The 18,498-nt window shown below is 62.8% G+C and overlaps 1 protein-coding gene across 1 annotated transcript; it reads right to left on the reverse strand.

Annotated features, from left to right (window-relative positions):
• Positions 1–796: 796 nt before the first annotated feature.
• LOC144954928 (teneurin-3-like) lies at positions 797–17,662 on the reverse strand. The gene is made up of 15 exons (XM_078885301.1): positions 17,511–17,662; positions 14,607–14,874; positions 12,238–12,381; positions 11,152–11,410; positions 10,301–10,324; positions 8,949–9,199; positions 8,159–8,319; positions 7,259–7,748; positions 6,599–6,720; positions 3,799–4,118; positions 3,345–3,355; positions 3,153–3,270; positions 2,357–2,414; positions 2,238–2,319; positions 797–1,050 (listed from the first exon to the last, which is right to left on the reverse strand). The coding sequence occupies exons 1-15, from the start codon at positions 17,577–17,579 to the stop codon at positions 797–799; spliced, it is 2,631 nt and encodes an 876-aa protein (XP_078741427.1). The 5' UTR covers positions 17,580–17,662.
• Positions 17,663–18,498: the final 836 nt, after the last annotated feature.

Here is an 18,498-nt window from a genome sequence, read left to right on the forward strand (position 1 = left end):
GGGGAGGAGGGAGAGGAGGGGGGTAGGGGGGGGGGTGGTGAGAGAAGGGGGGGGGGCAGGGAGGGAGTCTGCGTCTCACATGCACTCGCCCCCCCCCCCCACGTCGTCCCCGTGTCTCTCCACCACCCCCCCCCCCCGTGTCTCTCCAACAACCCCCGTCACCCCCTTGTGCGTCCCCCATTCCCCTCCCATGCCCTCCCCCCCATGCCCCCCACCTGCCACCCTTCCATGTCCCTCCCCCCATGCCCCTCTCCATTCCCCCCCCATGCCCCCCCCCCCACCGCCCCCCCCGCCCACCCTCAGCCTGCGTCCCACGAGAGCGACGCTCCCGGCGTGCCCCTCCCCCCCCATGCCCCCCCCCAGCCCCCCTCCATGTCCCCCTATGCCCCTCCCCCCCCCCATGCCCCCCCCCATGCCCCCCCCCACCCCCCCCCCGCCCACCCTCAGCCTGCGTCCACGAGAGCGACGCTCCCGGCGTGCCTCTCCCCCCATGCCCCCTGCCTGTCCCCCCATGCCCCTCCCCCCCATGCCCCCCATGCCCCTCCCCCCCATGCCCCCCCCAGCCCCCCCCATGTCCCCCCATGCCCCTCCCCCCCCCATGCCCCTCCCCCCTCCCCCCCCCAGCCCCTCTCCATGTCCCCTATGCCCCTCCCCCCCCCATGCCCCTCCCCCCCATGCCCCTCCCCCCCCGCCCACACCTCAGCCCCCCCCATGTCCCCCCATGCCCCTCCCCCCATGCCCCCCCCCCAGCCCCCCCCAGCCCCCCCCATGTCCCCCCGTGCCCCCCCGCCCACCCTCAGCCTGCGTCCCACGAGAGCGACGCTCCCGGCGTGCCTCTCCCTGCGGAGGCGCCACTCCACGAGGTTGGAGCCGGCGGCCCCCGGCAGGGAGAGGTTCCTCCTCGTGACGGCGGCGCCCAGCGGGGGGGGGGCGCCCCCCCCCGCCCCCCCCCGCGGTGCGGCTCCCCCTGCAGCCCCACCCGGAGCCCCGAGGGCAGCAGAGCCCCCAGGGCCCCGTCCCAGCCCAGCGAGTAGCTCCAGCGCAGGCCGCCTGCACGCACGCACACGCACACACGCACAGGTGTGTACACGTATACCATCACACGCACACACACACGTGTACACACGCACACACGTGTGTACACGTGTGTACACATGTACCATCACACACACACACGCACGCACGTGTGTACACGTGTACCATCACACACGTGTGTACACATGTACCATCACACAACAACAACAACCGCCATTCGCCACTAAGTGACGGTGACGTCACCATGACGCTTGTGCCAGGCCATGTGCACATTGAGGCCACGTGAAGTGTCAAACGCCCGCTGGCAGGAAGTCACGGGGCAGACCCAGCAGGTGCCACGGGTCGACTGACTGAGATGAGTGGTTGATGCACCACCTGTGCCCCTAACTTGCTGTGCTTTAGCCACCCGGCACTCCGCTCGTTGTTGTTGGAGGGCGACTGCCTCCAACTGCCCAGCAGCGTCCTACAGGAGCTTTTTCCACAGAGGCCGATCTTGACACCGCTGGTACCAGTCATCGACAAGTCCACACAGCTCCACGTCCTGCTGTACCACATCACTCCCTCTCTTCTCGAGCCCGTGCCGCGCCCGTTTAGCCCCTCGATCCGGCCAAACAAAAGCTGTTTAGGCATGCGGTGGCTGGGCATGTGGGCTACATGACCCAGCCAACGCAGCCTTGCCTGCCGGAGGAGCTCACCGATGGGACTTTGTCCAGATCTTTCGAGGATTTGTGAGGTCTTCACACAATCCACCACCACTACTTTCATCAACATCATCTCCACCACCACCACCTTCATCATCATCACCACTACCTTCACCACCACTACCTTCACCACCACCTTTACCACTACCACTACCTTCATCACCACCACCACCACTACCATCATCACCACCACTACCTTCATCACCACCACCACCACTACCATCATCACCACCACTACCTTCATCACCACCACCACCTTCACCACCAGCACCTTCACCACCACCACCAGCACCACCACCGTCACCGTCACCACCGTCACCACCACCAACACCACCAACACCACCACCACCACCACCACCACCACCACCACCACCTTTACCACCACCTTTACCACCACCACCACGTCACCAACACCACCACCAACACCTTTACCACCACCACCTTTACCACCACCACCACCACCACCGCCCACCCACGTGCCCCCCCCCGCCCCCCGCCCACCTTGCGTGATGGAGTAGGCAGTGTCGCCGTTGAAGACGGTGGTGAGGAGCGCGACGGCGCCGTCGCTGTCGGACGAGGACCACTGGACGCGGAACGCCCGCGTCGGCGTTGGCCCTCACCGAGCGCACGGTGCCGCTGGGGTACGTCACGTTCTCCACGTGGCCAGACTCGTCATAGCTGGTGGCGGCCGGGGGCGACAGGGGAGGGGAGAGGTTAGGGGTGCAAGTCCTAGTCCTTGAGTTAGTCCTAGAGATGGTTCTAGAGATAGAATTAGAAATGGTTGTAGATATAGTTCTAGAGATAGTTCTAGAGATAGAACTAGAGATAGAACTAGAGATGGTTCTAGAGATAGAACTAGAAATGGTTCTAGATATAGTTCTAGAGATAGTTCTAGAGATAGAACTAGAGATAGAACTAGAGATGGTTCTAGAGATAGTTCTAGAGATAGAACTAGAGAGAGAACTAGAGATAGTTCTAGAGATACTTCTATAACTAGAACTAGAGATAGAACTAGTTCCAGAACTAGAACTAGAGATAGTTCTAGAGATGGTTCTAGAACTAGAACTAGAGATAGTTCTAGAGATAGTTCTAGAGATAGTTCTAGAGATAGTTCTAGAGATGGTTCTAGAACTAGACCTATCTCTAGAGATAGTCCTAGAGATAGTTCTAGAACTAGAATTAGATCTAGTTCTAGAGATAGTCCTAGAGATAGTTCTAGAACTAGATGTAGTTCTAGAGATAGTCCACGATCCACGCGATTCCCGTCCAGCTCACTCGTAGAACGTGCTCCATCCGTTGTGGTCGGTGCGTGACGCGAGCAGCCCACCGCCACCACCACCACCACCACCACCGCCACCACCACCACCACCGCCACCACCGCCACCACCGCCACCCGTGCCGCTGGCCGGGTGGTACGCGAGCCGCGCCAGCCACCGTCCCTGGCTGACGAGTCCCAGCAGCGCCCCGTCTCCCGGCGCCACCGCCAGCTCCGTCACCAGCCCCCCCGGCGCCACCAGCCGCACCGCCTCGCCGCCTGGGGGGGGGGCCGCCCCCCCGCGGGGGAGGAGGGGGGGGAGCCCCCCCCCCGCTCCACGCGCAGCACGTTGCCGTCGGCGTCGCTGGCGGGGGGGCGGGGGAGCGGGGCGGGGTGGGGGGGAGACAGACGGACGGGGGGAGATGATGTGTGGGGACGGCTGCCGCGGGGAGGTCCCCTGGGCTCCGACTGAGTCGTGCGTTTGGTTTGGAAGGGGGCGGGGGGGGCGTGTTGTAGGCGGAGAGGCGCAACGATGACGCGGAGGGACGTGTGGGGACACGCGGGGGGGGGGGGGCAGTGGGGGGTTATGGGGGTAAGGGGAGACATGGGGGGGGTAAACGGGGGACAAGCAGGGAGATAGTGGTAGTGTGGTGGTGGTGGTGTGGTGGTAGTGTGTGTGTGTGTACACGTGTATGTGTGTATACGTGTGCGTGTGTACACGCGTGTGTGTGTACACGTGTGTGTGTGTACACGTGTGTGTGTGTGTACACGCGTGTGTGTGTGTACACGCGTGCGCGTCGCTCTCACGTGACGGATGACAGCGGCCCGGCCCCCTCCCCCTCCCCGCCCCCCTCCCCCTCCCCCCCGTAGCTGAAGCTGAGCAGGGTGGCTCCCGTGACGAGGCTCCGCGTGCTCAGGTGGCGCCCCGCGCCGCTGAACACCAGCAGCTCCTGCTCCGCCGGCAGCGGCACCAGCAGCCTCGCCGGCGAGGTGGACGACGACGAGGTGGAGGTGGAGGTGGAGGAGGAGGTAGAGGAGGAAGTGGAGGAGGTGGAGGAGGTGGAGGAAGTGGAGGAGGAGGTGGAGGTGGAGTCCCGTATGGGGCCCGGCTCGCGCACCGCACGCACCTGCACAGCGGGCGGCACGGACGGACCTCTCGGTTCTAGACTCCTCGTCACGAACACCTCGTCATAGACACCTCCTGTGCTGTGTGTGTGTGTGCTGTGTGTGTGTGCTGTGTGTGTGTGCTGTGTGTGTGTGTTGTGTGTGTGTGTGCTGTGTGTGTGTGCTGTGTGTGTGCTGTGTGTGTGTGCTGTGTGTGTGTGCTGTGTGTGTGTGCTGTGTGTGTGTGTGCTGTGTGTGTGTGCTGTGTGTGTGTGTGTGCTGTGTGTGTGTGCTGTGTGTGTGTGTGTGTGCTGTGTGTGTGTGCTGTGTGTGTCCTGTGTGCTGTGTGTGTGTGCTGTGTGTGTGTGTGTGCTATGTGTGTGTGCTGTGTGTGTCCTGTGTGCTGTGTGTGTGTGCTGTGTGTGTGTGTTGTGTGTGTGCTGTGTGTGTGTGTGTCCTGTGTGCTGTGTGTGTGTGTGCTGTGTGTGTGCTGTGTGCTGTGTATGTGTGCTGTGTGTGTGTGTTGTGTGTGTGCTGTGTGTGTGCTGTGTGTGTCCTGTGTGCTGTGTGTGTGTGTGCTGTGTGTGTGTGCTGTGTGTGTGTGCTGTGTGTGTGTGCTGTGTGTGTGTGCTGTGTGTATGTGCTGTGTGTGTGTGCTGTGTGTGTGTGTCCTGTGTGCTGTGTGTGTGTGTCCTGTGTGCTGTGTGTGCTGTGTGTGTGCTGTGTTTGTGCTGAGTGTACCCTGACGTTCCCCAAGTCAGCTATGTAGAGGGAGCTGTGTGTGCTGTGTCTGTGTGTGTCTGCTGTGTGTGTGTGCTGTGTGTGTGCTGTGTTTGTGCTGAGTGTACCATGACGTTCCCCAAGTCAGCTATGTAGAGGGAGCTGTGTGTGCTGTGTGTGTTTGTGCTGAGTGTACCCTGACGTTCCCCAAGTCAGCTATGTAGAGGGAGCTGTGTGTGTGTGTGTGCTGTGTGCTGTGTGTGCTGTGTGTGTGCTGTGTGTGTGCTGAATGTACCCTGACGTTCCCCAAGTCAGCTATGTAGAGGGAGCTGTGTGTGTGTGTGCTGTGTGTGTGTGTGCTGTGTGTGTGTGTGTGTGCTGTGTGTGTGTGCTGTGTGTGTGTGCTGTGTGTGTCCTGTGTGCTGTGTGTGTGTGTGCTGTGTGCTGTGTGTGTGTGTGCTGTGTGTGTGTGTTGTGTGTGTGCTGTGTGTGTCCTGTGTGCTGTGTGTGTGTGTGCTGTGTGTGTGTGCTGTGTGTGTGTGCTGTGTGTGTGTGCTGTGTGTGTGTGCTGTGTGTATGTGCTGTGTGTGTGTGCTGTGTGTGTGTGTCCTGTGTGCTGTGTGTGTGTGTCCTGTGTGCTGTGTGTGCTGTGTGTGTGCTGTGTTTGTGCTGAGTGTACCCTTACGTTCCCCAAGTCAGCTATGTAGAGGGAGCTGTGTGTGCTGTGTCTGTGTGTGTGTGCTGTGTGTGTGTGCTGTGTGTGTGCTGTGTTTGTGCTGAGTGTACCCTGACGTTCCCCAAGTCAGCTATGTAGAGGGAGCTGTGTGTGCTGTGTGTGTTTGTGCTGAGTGTACCCTGACGTTCCCCAAGTCAGCTATGTAGAGGGAGCTGTGTGTGTGTGTGTGCTGTGTGTGTGTGTGTGTGCTGTGTGTGCTGTGTGTGTGCTGTGTGTGTGTTGAATGTACCCTGACGTTCCCCAAGTCAGCTATGTAGAGGGAGCTGTGTGTGTGTGTGCTGTGTGTGTGTGTGTGTGCTGTGTGTGTGTGCTGTGTGTGTGTGTGTGCTGTGTGTGTGTGCTGTGTTTGTGCTGAGTGTACCCTGACGTTCCCCAAGTCAGCTATGTAGATGGAGCTGTGTGTGTGTGCTGTGTGTGTGTGCTGTGTGTGTGTGCTGTGTGTGTGTGTGCTGTGTGTGTGTGCTGTGTTTGTGCTGAGTGTACCCTGACGTTCCCCAAGTCAGCTATGTAGAGGGAGCTGTGTGTGTGTGCTGTGTGTGTGTGCTGTGTGTTTGTGCTGAGTGTACCCTGACGTTCCCCAAGTCAGCTATGTAGAGGGAGCTGTGTGTGTGTCTGTGTGTGTGTGCTGTGTGTGTGTGTGTGCTGTGTCTGTGTGTGTGTGCTGTGTGTGCTGAGTGTGTGTGTGCTGTGTGTTTGTGCTGAGTGTACCCTGACGTTCCCCAAGTCAGCTATGTAGAGGGAGCTGTGTGTGTGCTGTGTGTGTGTGCTGTGTGTGTGTGCTGTGTGTGTGTGTGCTGTGTGTGTGTGCTGTGTTTGTGCTGTGTGTGTGCTGAGTGTGTGTGTGCTGTGTGTTTGTGCTGAGTGTACCCTGACGTTCCCCAAGTCAGCTATGTAGAGGGAGCTGTGTGTGTGTGTGCTGTGTGTGTGTGCTGTGTGTGTGTGCTGTGTGTGTGCTGTGTGTGTGTGCTGTGTGTGTGTGCTGTGTGTGTGTGTGTGCTGTGTTTGTGCTGTGTGTGTGTGTGTGTGCTGTGTTTGTGCTGAGTGTACCCTGACGTTCCCCAAGTCAGCTATGTAGAGGGAGCCGTCCGGGCAGAACGCGAGAGCCGTGGGTGAGTGGAGCCGGGCGTCGCGAGCGGAGCCCCCGTCCCCTCCAAAGCACTCGCACGGGGCTGAAGTCAACAACAACAACAACATCAACAACAACAACAACATCATCAACAACATCAACAACATCAACAACAACATCAACAACAACATCATCAACAACAACATCATCAACATCAACAACAACATCAACAACAACAACATCAACAACAACATCAACAACATCATCAACAACAACATCAACAACAACATCAACAAACATCATCAACAACATCAACAACAAACATCAACAACAACATCAACAAACATCATCAACAAATATCAACAACAGGCAGATGGTAGTGGGAGTCGCTCTCACGAATTGGCGGCAAAAATAAAATAATTAGCGATCCGTGCGCCGTTAAACACCGATGCGCCACTCGGCGATTTGCCTGGTTGCGTCGGGTGGTGGAGGGCTCTCACGACGAAACAAACGTGTCCAGAATCGCCCAGCCCGAGGGGGAGACCACGCAAACCCCAAATACACAGCAGGCGTCGCCAGGGCCCAGCATCGAACTCGGTGCCTCCGTGCGCCACGCGCAGCGCCGCAGCGGGAATACTCACTGGACGACGACGGCGGAGACGACGAAGATGACGACGAAGATGACGACGAAGATGACGACGACGAAGACGACGACGACGAGGAGGAGGAGGCCGCGGCGGGCGGTCCGGCGCCGGTCGCCACGGCCGCCGCGCCGGCGCCAGACTCGGCGCCGCAGTCGCACGGCGAGACGCCTCCCGCCACGGTGACGGCGCCGCCCTCGGGCGCCACGCGCCGCACGCGGTGCAGCCTGCGCCCGTCCGTCTCGGCCACGTGCAGCGCGCCGTCCGGCGACACGGCCAGCGCCACCGGCGACTCCAGCGGCGAGCGCGGCGCCAGCGGCGGAGCGAGCGGCGCCTCGACGCCGCCAGGCGCCGTGCAGTGGAGCGGGCGCCCGGCCACGACGCGGGCGCGGCGACCGTCCCACAGCTGCAGCACGACGCCGTTGTCCAGCACCAGCAGCGAGTTGTCCAGCGGGCTCACGGCCAGGTCCGTGGGCCACTCCAGACGCACCTGGGGGGGAGGGGGAGGAGGGGGGGGAGGGGTCACGGAGAGGCGGCGGGGGTCGGTGGCGCGGAGACTCGACGCGCGGTCGCTCGGTGGGCCCGGTAAGCCGGCGACCTGTGACCCGGCCACACGGTGACCTGGCCCCGGTGACCCAGTGATCCAGCAACCCAGTGCCTCTATGACCCAGTGACCCTGAAACCCAGTGCCCCGGTGACCTGATGATTGGATGACCTGTTGACCCATGGCCCCGTTGACCCGACAACCATGCAACCCGGTGACCCATTTCCCCGGTGACCCATCGCCCACGGTGACCCACGGCCCCGTTGACCCGACAACCGTGGAACCCGGCGACCCGTCGCCCCTGGCGACCCGTTTCCCCGGCGACCCGAGGAGCGCGCGACCCCCGTGGCTCCGACCTGCGCGGCGTCCATGGAGTCCCCGCAGCTGAGCGGGCGGGCGGAGGCGGCGGCGAGTCCCGTGGAGCCGAGCACGGTGGAGATGGCGCCGTTCTGGTCCACGCGGCGCACCGAGCTGCCGTCCACAAAGTAGACGAGGCCCCGCTCGTCCACCGCCACGCCTGGGGGGGGGGGGGGGGGCACGGGGGGGGGGCATGTGAGTTCAAGGGGGGGGCACGGGGGGGCGTGGGAGGGGGTGGGGGGAATGAAGGGAGGGGCATGGTAGGGGACAGGGGACATTGGAGTTGAAGTGGGAGGGGGGTGGCACGGGAGGGGGACCTGGGTATACAGGGACATGTGGACCCACGTGATGCAACGGGCTGTGCTTCCAGGCTTTCCCCTTCAGTCCCCTCACCGCTCACCGCTTGCCGCTCACCGCTCGCCGCTCACCGCTCACCGCTCACCACACTCACCGCTCACCACACGCGTGCGTGCGTCTCACCGCTCACCACTCACCGCTCACCGTTCACCACTCACCGCTCACCACTCACCGCTCACCGTTCACCACTCACCGCTCACCACTCACCACTCACCGCTCACCACTCACCGCTCACCGTTCACCACTCACCGCTCACCACTCACCGCTCACCGTTCACCACTCACCACTCAACGCTCACCACTCACCGCTCACCGCTCACCACTCACCGCTCACCACTCACCGCTCACCGTTCACCGCTCACCACTCACCGCTCACCACTCACCGCTCACCGTTCACCACTCACCGCTCACCACGTGCGTGCGTGCGTCTCACCGCGGGGCTGGTTGAGGCTGGCGGCCGTGGCGCGGCCTCCGTCGCCGCACTTGGCGCCATCCATGGGCAGGCACTGCTCGCCGGTGCCCGCCAGCACCTCGGCCGGCGCCACCGGCGGGGGCGGCCCTCCGTCGACGCCCCCCGCCGGCGTCGGGCGCACGCGGTAGAGGCGGCGCGTGGCGCCGTCCGACACGATGACGGCGCCCGTCACGGGGCACACGGCCACGTAGTACTTGTGAGCCGGCGTCGCGCTGCGGGGGGCACAGAGGCAAAGGGGGTCCCCACCCGCCCAGGTAGCCTTTCACTAGGACGTAGGGGCAAGTGCTGCTGCTGGTGCTGGTGGAGCAGCGCCTACGAAGGCCGGAACACACAGGAACACGAAGACCCCCCGTCCTTCCCCCTGTAGCCTGAACAGACTATTGGGGCAAGTGCTGTCAGCGGGCTTCAACGAAGGCCGGCACGGTGGCACACGCGAGGGGGTGGTGGGTTGCCAGCACCACGACCGGCCGCCTTTGTCTTCCGTAGTGGCGACGTCTACGACACATCCGCACCGGGTACTCATTCGAGGCTGAGTCGACCTAGGGGAGGCCCAGGACCGGTTCCGACAATCGTCACCGGTATCGATGGTGGCCGTGAGCGGGAATCGAACTCGGGTCGCCGGGTTCGTAGCGCAGCGCGCCATAACAAAAGGACAAAGATCCTCCGTGTGGTAAGGGTCGTGGTAAGGGCTGTAGTAACGGCCATGATAAGGGTGGTGGTAAGGGCTGTAGTAAGGACCATGGTAAGAACCGTGGTAAGGATCGTAGTAACAGCCATGGTAAAGGTCGTGGTAAGGGCTGCAGTAAGGACCATGGTAAGGGCCATGGTAAGGGTCGTGGTAAGGGTCGTGGTATGGGTCGTGGTAAGGGTCATGGTAAGTGCCATGGTAAAGGTCGTGGTAAGGGCTGTAGTAAGGACGGCCATGGTAAAGGTTGTGGTAAGGGCTACAGTAAGGACCATAGTAAGGGCCATGGTAAGGGCTGTAGTAAGCACCATGGTAAGGGCTGCTCCTCGTAGATTCACGTCATGTGGTGGCTGGGGGGGTGGGCGGGGGGCTCCGACCCGGTACCGCGAAGCGTACGGCGGGCGGCATCTCGGCCTGACGCGCCCCGCCGCGGCATTAACTAGGGCGGCCCGCCGGGGTTAGAACCGAGAGCGACCCACGACGCTCGGAATGCCCCGTCAGAGGGGTGGGTGGCTCACGCCCAAAGACAAAGATCCCCCGTGTAGCCTGTAACAGACTGTTGGGGCAAGTGCTGTCAGCGAGTAGCAGCACCTGTGAAGTGCAATAACCCCCACAGGGCCACGCTCACCTGTGCTTGAATTCTTTACTCCTGCTGATGCGAGGCACAGGGGCAGAGGGTGGGGGGGGTCAGGCACACATGGTCACCACGTGCTCCTCCAGTGCGCCTCCCTGAATGTCAGTTTGGCCGCGCGTTACCCCCTCGTGTCTCCCCGTGTGTCTCCCCATGAGTCCCCGTGTCTCCCTATCTCGCTGTGTCTCCCCCACACGCCCTGTGTCTCCCTATGTGCTTCCCTGTGTCTCCCAGTGTGTCTCCCCGTGTGTCTCCCCGCGTGTCTCACCATGTATCTCCCCGTGTCTCCGCATGAGTCCCCGTGTCTCCCTGTGTGTCCCCCACACGCCCTGTGTCTCCCCATGTGCTTCCCTGTGTCTACCAGTGTGTCTCGCCGTGTGTCTCCCCGTGTGTCTCCCCATGTGTCTCCCCACATCTCCTCGTGTGTCTCCCCGTGTCTCCCTGTCTCCCCCGCACACCCTGTGTCTCCTTGTGTTTCCCTGAGTCTGCCCGCATGTCTCCCCGTGTGTCTCCCCGTGTGTCTCCCCGTGTGTCTCCCCGTGTCTCCCGCCTCCCTGTGTGTTTCCCCGCGTATCTCACCATGTATCTCTCCGTGTCTCCGCATGAGTCCCGTGTCTCCCTGTGTCTCCCCACACGCCATGCGTCTCCCCTTGTGCTTCCCTGTGTCTCCCCATGTGTCTCCCCTTGTGTCTCCCCGTGTCTCCCTGTGTCTCCCCACGCCTCCCGTGTCTCCCGTCTCCCCGTGTGTCTCCCCGCGTCATCCCACATCTCCCCGTGTCTCCCGTCTCCCCGTGTGTCTCCCCGTGACTCTCCCCCCCACCCCTCCCCCAACCCCCCCCCCCGCTCACCTGAGCTCCATGACGGTGCTCACGTTCCCGGCGGGCTCCACGCGCCGCACCAGGTTGTAGTCCCCCACGTAGACGGCGCCGTCCGCGCCGCACGCCAGCGCCACCGGCGCCAGCAGCCGCGCCGACTCGGCGGGGCCCCGGCAGCCCCCCGGCGGGGGGCACGAGAAGAGGGCGCCGCCGCCCGGAGCCCACGAACGTCGAGATGACCGGCGGCTGGGAGCGCAGCGCCAGCGATGAGCCGTCGCGCGGTGCAGGATGCCTGATGCGGGAGGGGGGGCGGGGGGGGGGAGGGGGGGGGAGGAGGGCGGGGGGGGTGAAGGGGGGAGGGGGAGGCGGGGGGGTGAGGAGGGGGAGGGGAGAGGGGGAAGAGGGGGGGGGCGGGGGGTAGACACACGGGCAGGATGCTGTCCACCCTCCTGCGATTCGCAGGGTGGTACACGCACGGATCGTGACTACGTTGCCCCTGTCACCGTGTCCCTGCGTCCCCCCTGTCCCGCTGTTCCAATATCGCCGTGTCCCCGTGTCCCCAGTGTCACCGTGACCCCGTGACCCCCTGTCCCCGTCACCCCCTGTCCCCGTGTCCCCGTGTCACCGTGACCCCTTGACCCCGTGACCCAGTGTCCCCCTGTCCCCATATGCCCTGTCCCTTGTATCTCTGTGTTACCGTGTCCCCGTGTCCCACACAGGGGAGACACACAGGGAGACACAGGGGGACACGGAGGGGGGGGAGGAACAACACACGGGAGGGGGGGGGGGTCACGTGGGGTGTGGGGGGGTCACGTGGGGTGTGGGGGGGACACGTGGGGTGTGGGGGGGGGTCACGTGGGGTGTGGGGGGGGGTCACGTGGGGTGTGGGGGGGGACACGTGGGGTGTGGGGGCGGGTCACGTGAGGTGTGGGGGGGGGTCACGTGGGGTGTGGGGGGGGGTCGCGTGGGGTGTGGGGGGGGGTCACGTGGGGTGTGGGGGGGGGGTCGCGTGGGGTGTGGGGGGGGGTCACGTGGGGTGTGGGGGGGGGGGGTCACGTGGGGTGTGGGGGGGGGTCACGTGGGATGTGGGGGGGGGGGTCACGTGGTGTGGGGGCGCACCGCTGGGCACGTCCAGGGCGTGGTGCGGCTCCAGGCTCCACCCGGCGATCCCCGACGGCTCCAGGGGGAACGCCGGCAGCTCCACCGCACGGCGCTCCCACAGCACCAGCTCGGCACAGCCCGTGTACTCATAGCCCACCCACACTGCGGGGCAGAGACAGCGCCCACTCATAGCCCACCCACTCATAGCCCACCCACACTGCGGGGCAGAGACAGCCTCCACTCATAGCCCACCCACTCATAGCCCACCCACACTGCGGGGCAGAGACAGTGGTGACTCATAGCCCACCCACACTGCCAGGTAGAGACAGCGACCAATCACAGCCCACCCACACCGCCAGGTAGAGACAGCGACCAATTACAGCCCACCCACACTGCCAGGTAGAGACAGCGTCCAATCACAGCCCACCCACACCGCCAGGTAGAGACAGCGACCAATCACAGCCCACCCACACTGCCGGGTAGAGACAGCGTCCAATCACCAGAGGTGTGGACTCGAGTCATGTGACTTGGACTCGAGTCAGACTCGAGTCATGAATTTGATGACTTGCGACTCGACTTGGACTTGCATAACAATGACTTTGTCCCACCTATGAGATGTGGACTCGAGTCATGTGACTTGGACTCGAGTCAGACTCGAGTCATGAATTTGATGACTTGCGACTCGACTTGGACTTGCATAACAATGACTTTGTCCCACCTCTGCCAATCACAGCCCACCCACACCGCCAGGTAGAGACAGCGACCAATCACAGCCCACCCACACTGCCAGGTAGAGACAGCGACCAATCACAGCCCACCCACACTGCCGGGTAGAGACAGCGACCAATCACAGCCCACCCACACTGCCAGGTAGAGACAGCGACCAATCACAGCCCACCCACACTGCCGGGTAGAGACAGCGTCCAATCACAGCCCACCCACACCGCCAGGTAGAGACAGCGACCAATCACAGCCCACCTACACCACCAGGTAGAGACAGCGACCAATCACAGCCCACCCACACCGCCAGGTAGAGACAGCGACCAATCACAGCCCACCCACACTGACAGGTAGAGACAGCGTCCAATCACAGCCCACCCACACCGCCAGGTAGAGACAGCGACCAATCACAGCCCACCCACACCGCCAGGTAGAGACAGCGACCAATCACAGCCCACCCACACCGCCAGGTAGAGACAGCGTCCAATCACAGTCCACCCACACTGCCGGGTAGAGACAGCGACCAATCACAGCCCACCCACACTGCCGGGTAGAGACAGCGTCCAATCACAGCCCACCCACACCGCCAGGTAGAGACAGCGTCCAATCACAGCCCACCCACACTGCCGGGTAGAGACAGCGACCAATCACAGCCCACCCACACCGCCAGGTAGAGACAGTGTCCAATCACAGCCCACCCACACCGCCAGGTAGAGACAGCGACCAATCACAGCCCACCCACACCGCCAGGTAGAGACAGCGACCAATCACAGCCCACCCACACCGCCAGTCAAAGACAGCGACCAATCACAGCCCACCCACACCGCCAGGTAGAAACAGTGTCCAATCACAGCCCACCCACACTGCCGGGTAGAGACAGCGACCAATCACAGCCCACCCACACCGCCAGGTAGAGACAGCGTCCAATCACAGCCCACCCACACTGCCGGGTAGAGACAGCGACCAATCACAACCCACCCACACCGCCAGTCAAAGACAGCGACCAATCACAGCCCACCCACACCACCAGGTAGAGACAGTGGCCAATCACAGCCCACCCACACCGCCAGGTAGAGACAGCGACCAATCACAGCCCACACTGACAGGTAGAGACAGTGGCCAATCACAGCCCACGCACACGGCCAGGTAGAGACAGCGACCAATCACAGCCCACCCACACTGACAGGTAGAGACAGTGGCCAATCACAGCCCACGCACACGGCCAGGTAGAGACAGCGACCAATCACAGCCCACCCACACTGACAGGTAGAGACAGCGACCAATCACAGCCCACCCACACTGCCAGGTAGAGACAGTGGCCAATCACAGCCCACGCACACGGCCAGGTAGAGACAGCGACCAATCACAGCCCACCCACACTGACAGGTAGAGACAGCGACCAATCACAGCCCACCCACTCACAGCCCACCCACACTGACAGGTAGAGACAGCGACCAATCACAGCCCACCCACACTGCCAGGCAGAGACAGCGTCCAATCACAGCCCACCCACTCACAGCCCACCCACACCGCCAGTCAGAGACAGCGTCCAATCACAGCCCACCCAGACTGCCAGGCAGAGACAGCGTCCAATCACAGCCCACCCACACCGCCAGGTAGAGACAACCTCCACTCACAGCTGACCCCCACGCTCCCGCGCGCCGTACCGACGGCGTGTGCGGTGCCGTAGACCCGCGAGCCGTAGGCGTCGGTGCGGTCCCAGGCCAGGGTGTGTGCGAGGCGAGGCGCCGGCGGGAAGCGCCGCTCCAGCAGCCGCCCCTCCACCGCCAGGAGGAGCCGCACGGCGGCGAGGCGCGCCGGGGGCGCCGCTGGCGTCAGCAGCAGCCGCAGCAGCGAGCGGCGCGCCGGAGCTCCGTCGCTGCGGTAGGAGAGGCGCAGCGACGTGCCCGGCACCGGCAGCCGCACGCGCAGCGTCTGTGGGGGGCGGGGGGGGGGGGCAGGGGGGGAAACAACGGGGGGCCATCGGACAACAACGAAAATAAAACGTCGGGCGTGGGCCGCTAGAGGGGTCTTACGGAACCGCGGTAAGGTCGTGGTAAAGGTCGTGGTAATGGCAATGGTTAAGTTCATGGTAAAGGTCGTGGTAAGGGCAATGGTTAAGGTTCATGGTAAGGGTCGTGGTAAGGTCGTGGTAATGGCAATGGTTAAGGTTCATGGTAAAGGTCGTGGTAAGGGCAATGGTTAAGGTTCATGGTAAGGGTCGTGGTAAGGTCGTGGTAATGGCAATGGTTAAGGTTCATGGTAAAGGTCGTGGTAAGGGCAATGGTTAAGGTTCATGGTAAGGGTCGTGGTAAGGTCGTGGTAATGGCAATGGTTAAGGTTCATGGTAAAGGTCGTGGTAAGGGCAATGGTTAAGGTCATGGTAAGGGTCGTGGTAAGGTCGTGGTAATGGCAATGGTTAAGGTTCATGGTAAAGGTCGTGGTAAGGGCAATGGTTAAGGTTCATGGTAAGGGTCGTGGTAAGGTCGTGGTAATGGCAATGGTTAAGGTTCATGGTAAAGGTCGTGGTAAGGGCAATGGTTAAGGTTCATGGTAAGGGTCGTGGACAGGGCTGTAGTAAGCGGTCGTCCATAAATGACGTCACGCGATTTTTGACGATTTTTGACCCCCCCCTCCCTCGTCACACGGCGTCACAAAAGTCAGGACCCCCCCCCTCAAATAAGACGTCACAAAGCTCTGCCCCCTCCCCACAAAAAAAAAAACATGCTTCAAATCGCTTTAAACTATTGTCATTGTAGTGCGTATGTAATGTGGCGCTGCACTCTGATGTTGTAGGAGAAAACATTTGTTAAAAGTATATTTAATTAAGTAGAACGTGTTGTCTATATTTACACATCGCCACAAATGTCTGACCCCCCCCCCCCCCAGGTGCGTGACGTCATTTATAGACGGCCCCTAATGACCCTGGTAAGGGATGCTCCCCGTCAGCGGGGTGGGTGGCTCACGACCAAATACAAAGATCCCCCGTGTAGCCTGTAACAGGCTGTTGGGGCAAGTGCTGTTAGCGAGCACCTATGAAGGCTGGCACGGCACACGAGGGGGTGGGTGGCCAGCACCACGCCCGACCGCCTTTGTCTCCCCAGTGACGATGTTTACCACACACCGCATCTGGTACTCATTTGAGGCTGAGTCGACCTAGGGGAGGCCCAGGACCGGTTCAGATAATCGTCACCGGCGTTGGCCGTGAGCAGGAATCGAACTCGGTCACCAGGTTCGTAGCGCAGCGTAGCGCTAACCGCTACACTGCAACCATCATCGCCTCCACCACTACCATCACCTCCGCCGACACTATCACCCCCACTACCATCACCACCACCATCACCACCACCATCAACCCATCAACCATCGCGACCACCATTGCCACCACCATCACGACCACCATCACCACCACCACCACCATCAACCATCAACCATCACGACCACCATCGCCACCACGTCACACTCCACCACCACCACCATCAACCCATCTACCATCGCGACCACCATCGCCACCACCATCACTACCACACCATCACCATCAACCCATCAACCATCGCGACCACCATCACCACCACCATCACTACCACCACCATCACCATCAACCCATCTACCATCGTGACCACCATCGCCACCACCATCACTACCACCACCACCAACCCATCTACCATCGCGACCACCATCGCCACCACCATCACTACCACCACCATCACCATCAACCCATCAACCATCGCGACCACCATCACCACCACCATCACTACCACCACACCATCACCACCATCAACACCACCACCACCACCCACCATCAACCATCACGACCACCCCCACCACCATCACCACCCCCATCCACCACCATGTCCCCCCACCCAAACCTCACCGCGCTCTTCACCGCGCTCCTCACCACCCTCCTGACCACCCTCCTCACTGCGCTCCTCACTGCGCTCCTCACCGCGCTCCTCACCACCCTCCTCACCACCCTCCTCACCACCCTCCTCACCACCCTCCTCACCACCCTCCTCACCACCCTCCTCACCACCCTCCTCACCACGCTCCTCACCACCCTCCTCACCACGCTCCTCACCACCCTCCTCACCACCCTCCTCACCGCGCTCCTCACCACGCTCCTCACCACGCTCCTCACCACCCTCCTCACCACCCTCCTCACCACCCTCCTCACCACCCTCCTCACCGCCCTCCTCACCGCGCTCCTCACCACGCTCCTCACCACGCTCCTCACCACGCTCCTCACCACCCTCCTCACCGCGCTCCTCACCACCCTCCTCACCACCCTCCTCACCCACGCTCCTCACCACCCTCCTCACCACGCTCCTCACCACCCTCCTCACCGCGCTCCTCACCACGCTCCTCACCACGCTCCTCACCACCCTCCTCACCGCGCTCCTCACCACCCTCCTCACCACCCTCCTCACCACGCGCCTCACCACCCTCCTCACCACGCTCCTCACCACCCTCCTCACCGCGCTCCTCACCACGCTCCTCACCACGCTCCTCACCACCCTCCTCACCGCGCTCCTCACCACCCTCCTCACCACCCTCCTCACCACCCTCCTCACCTGCGTCAGCGGCAGCACATCCTCGTAGGCGCCCTCCCCTCCCCCCGCCCCCACGTGGGGGCTCGGCATGGACCCCGGCTGGCGGCCAGGCGAGCACCACGGGGTCCGGCTGCTCGAGCCCCGAGCGGTCGCAGCTGGGGAATCTCGTTCTGCTCGCGCCGCAGAACCAGCGGCTCGAGCACCAGCAGCCGTCGCCAGGGCAGGCGCACCCAGCGCACGCGCACCACGAACGGGGGCCGCTCCAGACGCAGCGCCGCTGACCCGCCGCCCTCGGCCAGAAGGTCGAAGCTACCGGGGGGGAGGGGCGGGGGGGAGGGGCGGGGGGGGAGGGGCGGGGGAGGGGGGGGGAGAGTGGGGGGGGGGGACGGCGCCGAGAGGATGGAGGTGAGGGGGTGCGGAGTCGCGGGGGATGATGGGTTAGGGGGAGGGACTTGCTGGGAGGATGGGTTGTGAGTCGCTGTCTACCCGTGTCCCCCTGTAACCCTGTGTCCCCCTGTCCCACTGTCCCACGTGTCCCCCTGTCCCCCTGTAACCCCGTGTCCCCGTGTCCCCGTGTCCCACGTGTCCCCCTGTCCCCACTGTCCCACGTGTCCTCCTGTCCCCCTGTAACCCCGTGTCCCACGTGTCCCCCTGTCCCACGTGTCCCCGTGTCCCCCTGACCCCATTCCCCTGTGTCTCCTTGACCTCCCCCGCTCCACCCCTCCCCCCCCCCCATGTGACCCCCGGGTGACCCTCTCCAGTGACCCCTCCCCCCCCCATGTGACCCCGGGTGACCCTCTCCAGTGATCCCTCCCCCCCCATGTGACCCCGGGTGACCCTCTACCAGTGACCCCTCCCCCCCATGTGACCCCGGGTGACCCTCTCCAGTGACCCCGCCCCCCCCCATGTGACCCCGGGTGACCCTCTCCAGTGACCCCCCCCCCATGTGACCCCGGGTGACCCTCTCCAGTGACCCCCCCCATGTGACCCCGGGTGACCCTCTCCAGTG

This window comes from Lampetra fluviatilis, unplaced genomic scaffold (assembly GCF_964198595.1).
Source record: "Lampetra fluviatilis unplaced genomic scaffold, kcLamFluv1.1 SCAFFOLD_1348, whole genome shotgun sequence".
Classification (NCBI taxonomy): domain Eukaryota; kingdom Metazoa; phylum Chordata; class Hyperoartia; order Petromyzontiformes; family Petromyzontidae; genus Lampetra; species Lampetra fluviatilis.

Bases quoted from the DNA above. Each gene is read 5' to 3' on its own strand.
- LOC144954928 (XM_078885301.1), bottom strand. From the start codon at position 17,579: ATGCCGAGCCCCCACGTGGGGGCGGGGGGAGGGGAGGGCGCCTACGAG. The intron at 14,875-17,510 runs GTGAGGAGGGTG...CGCCCCCCACAG, and splicing joins ATGTGCTGCCGCTGACGCAG to ACGCTGCGCGTGCGGCTGCC. The intron at 2,320-2,356 runs GTGAGGGCCAAC...TTCCGCGTCCAG, and splicing joins CCAGCGGCACCGTGCGCTCG to TGGTCCTCGTCCGACAGCGA.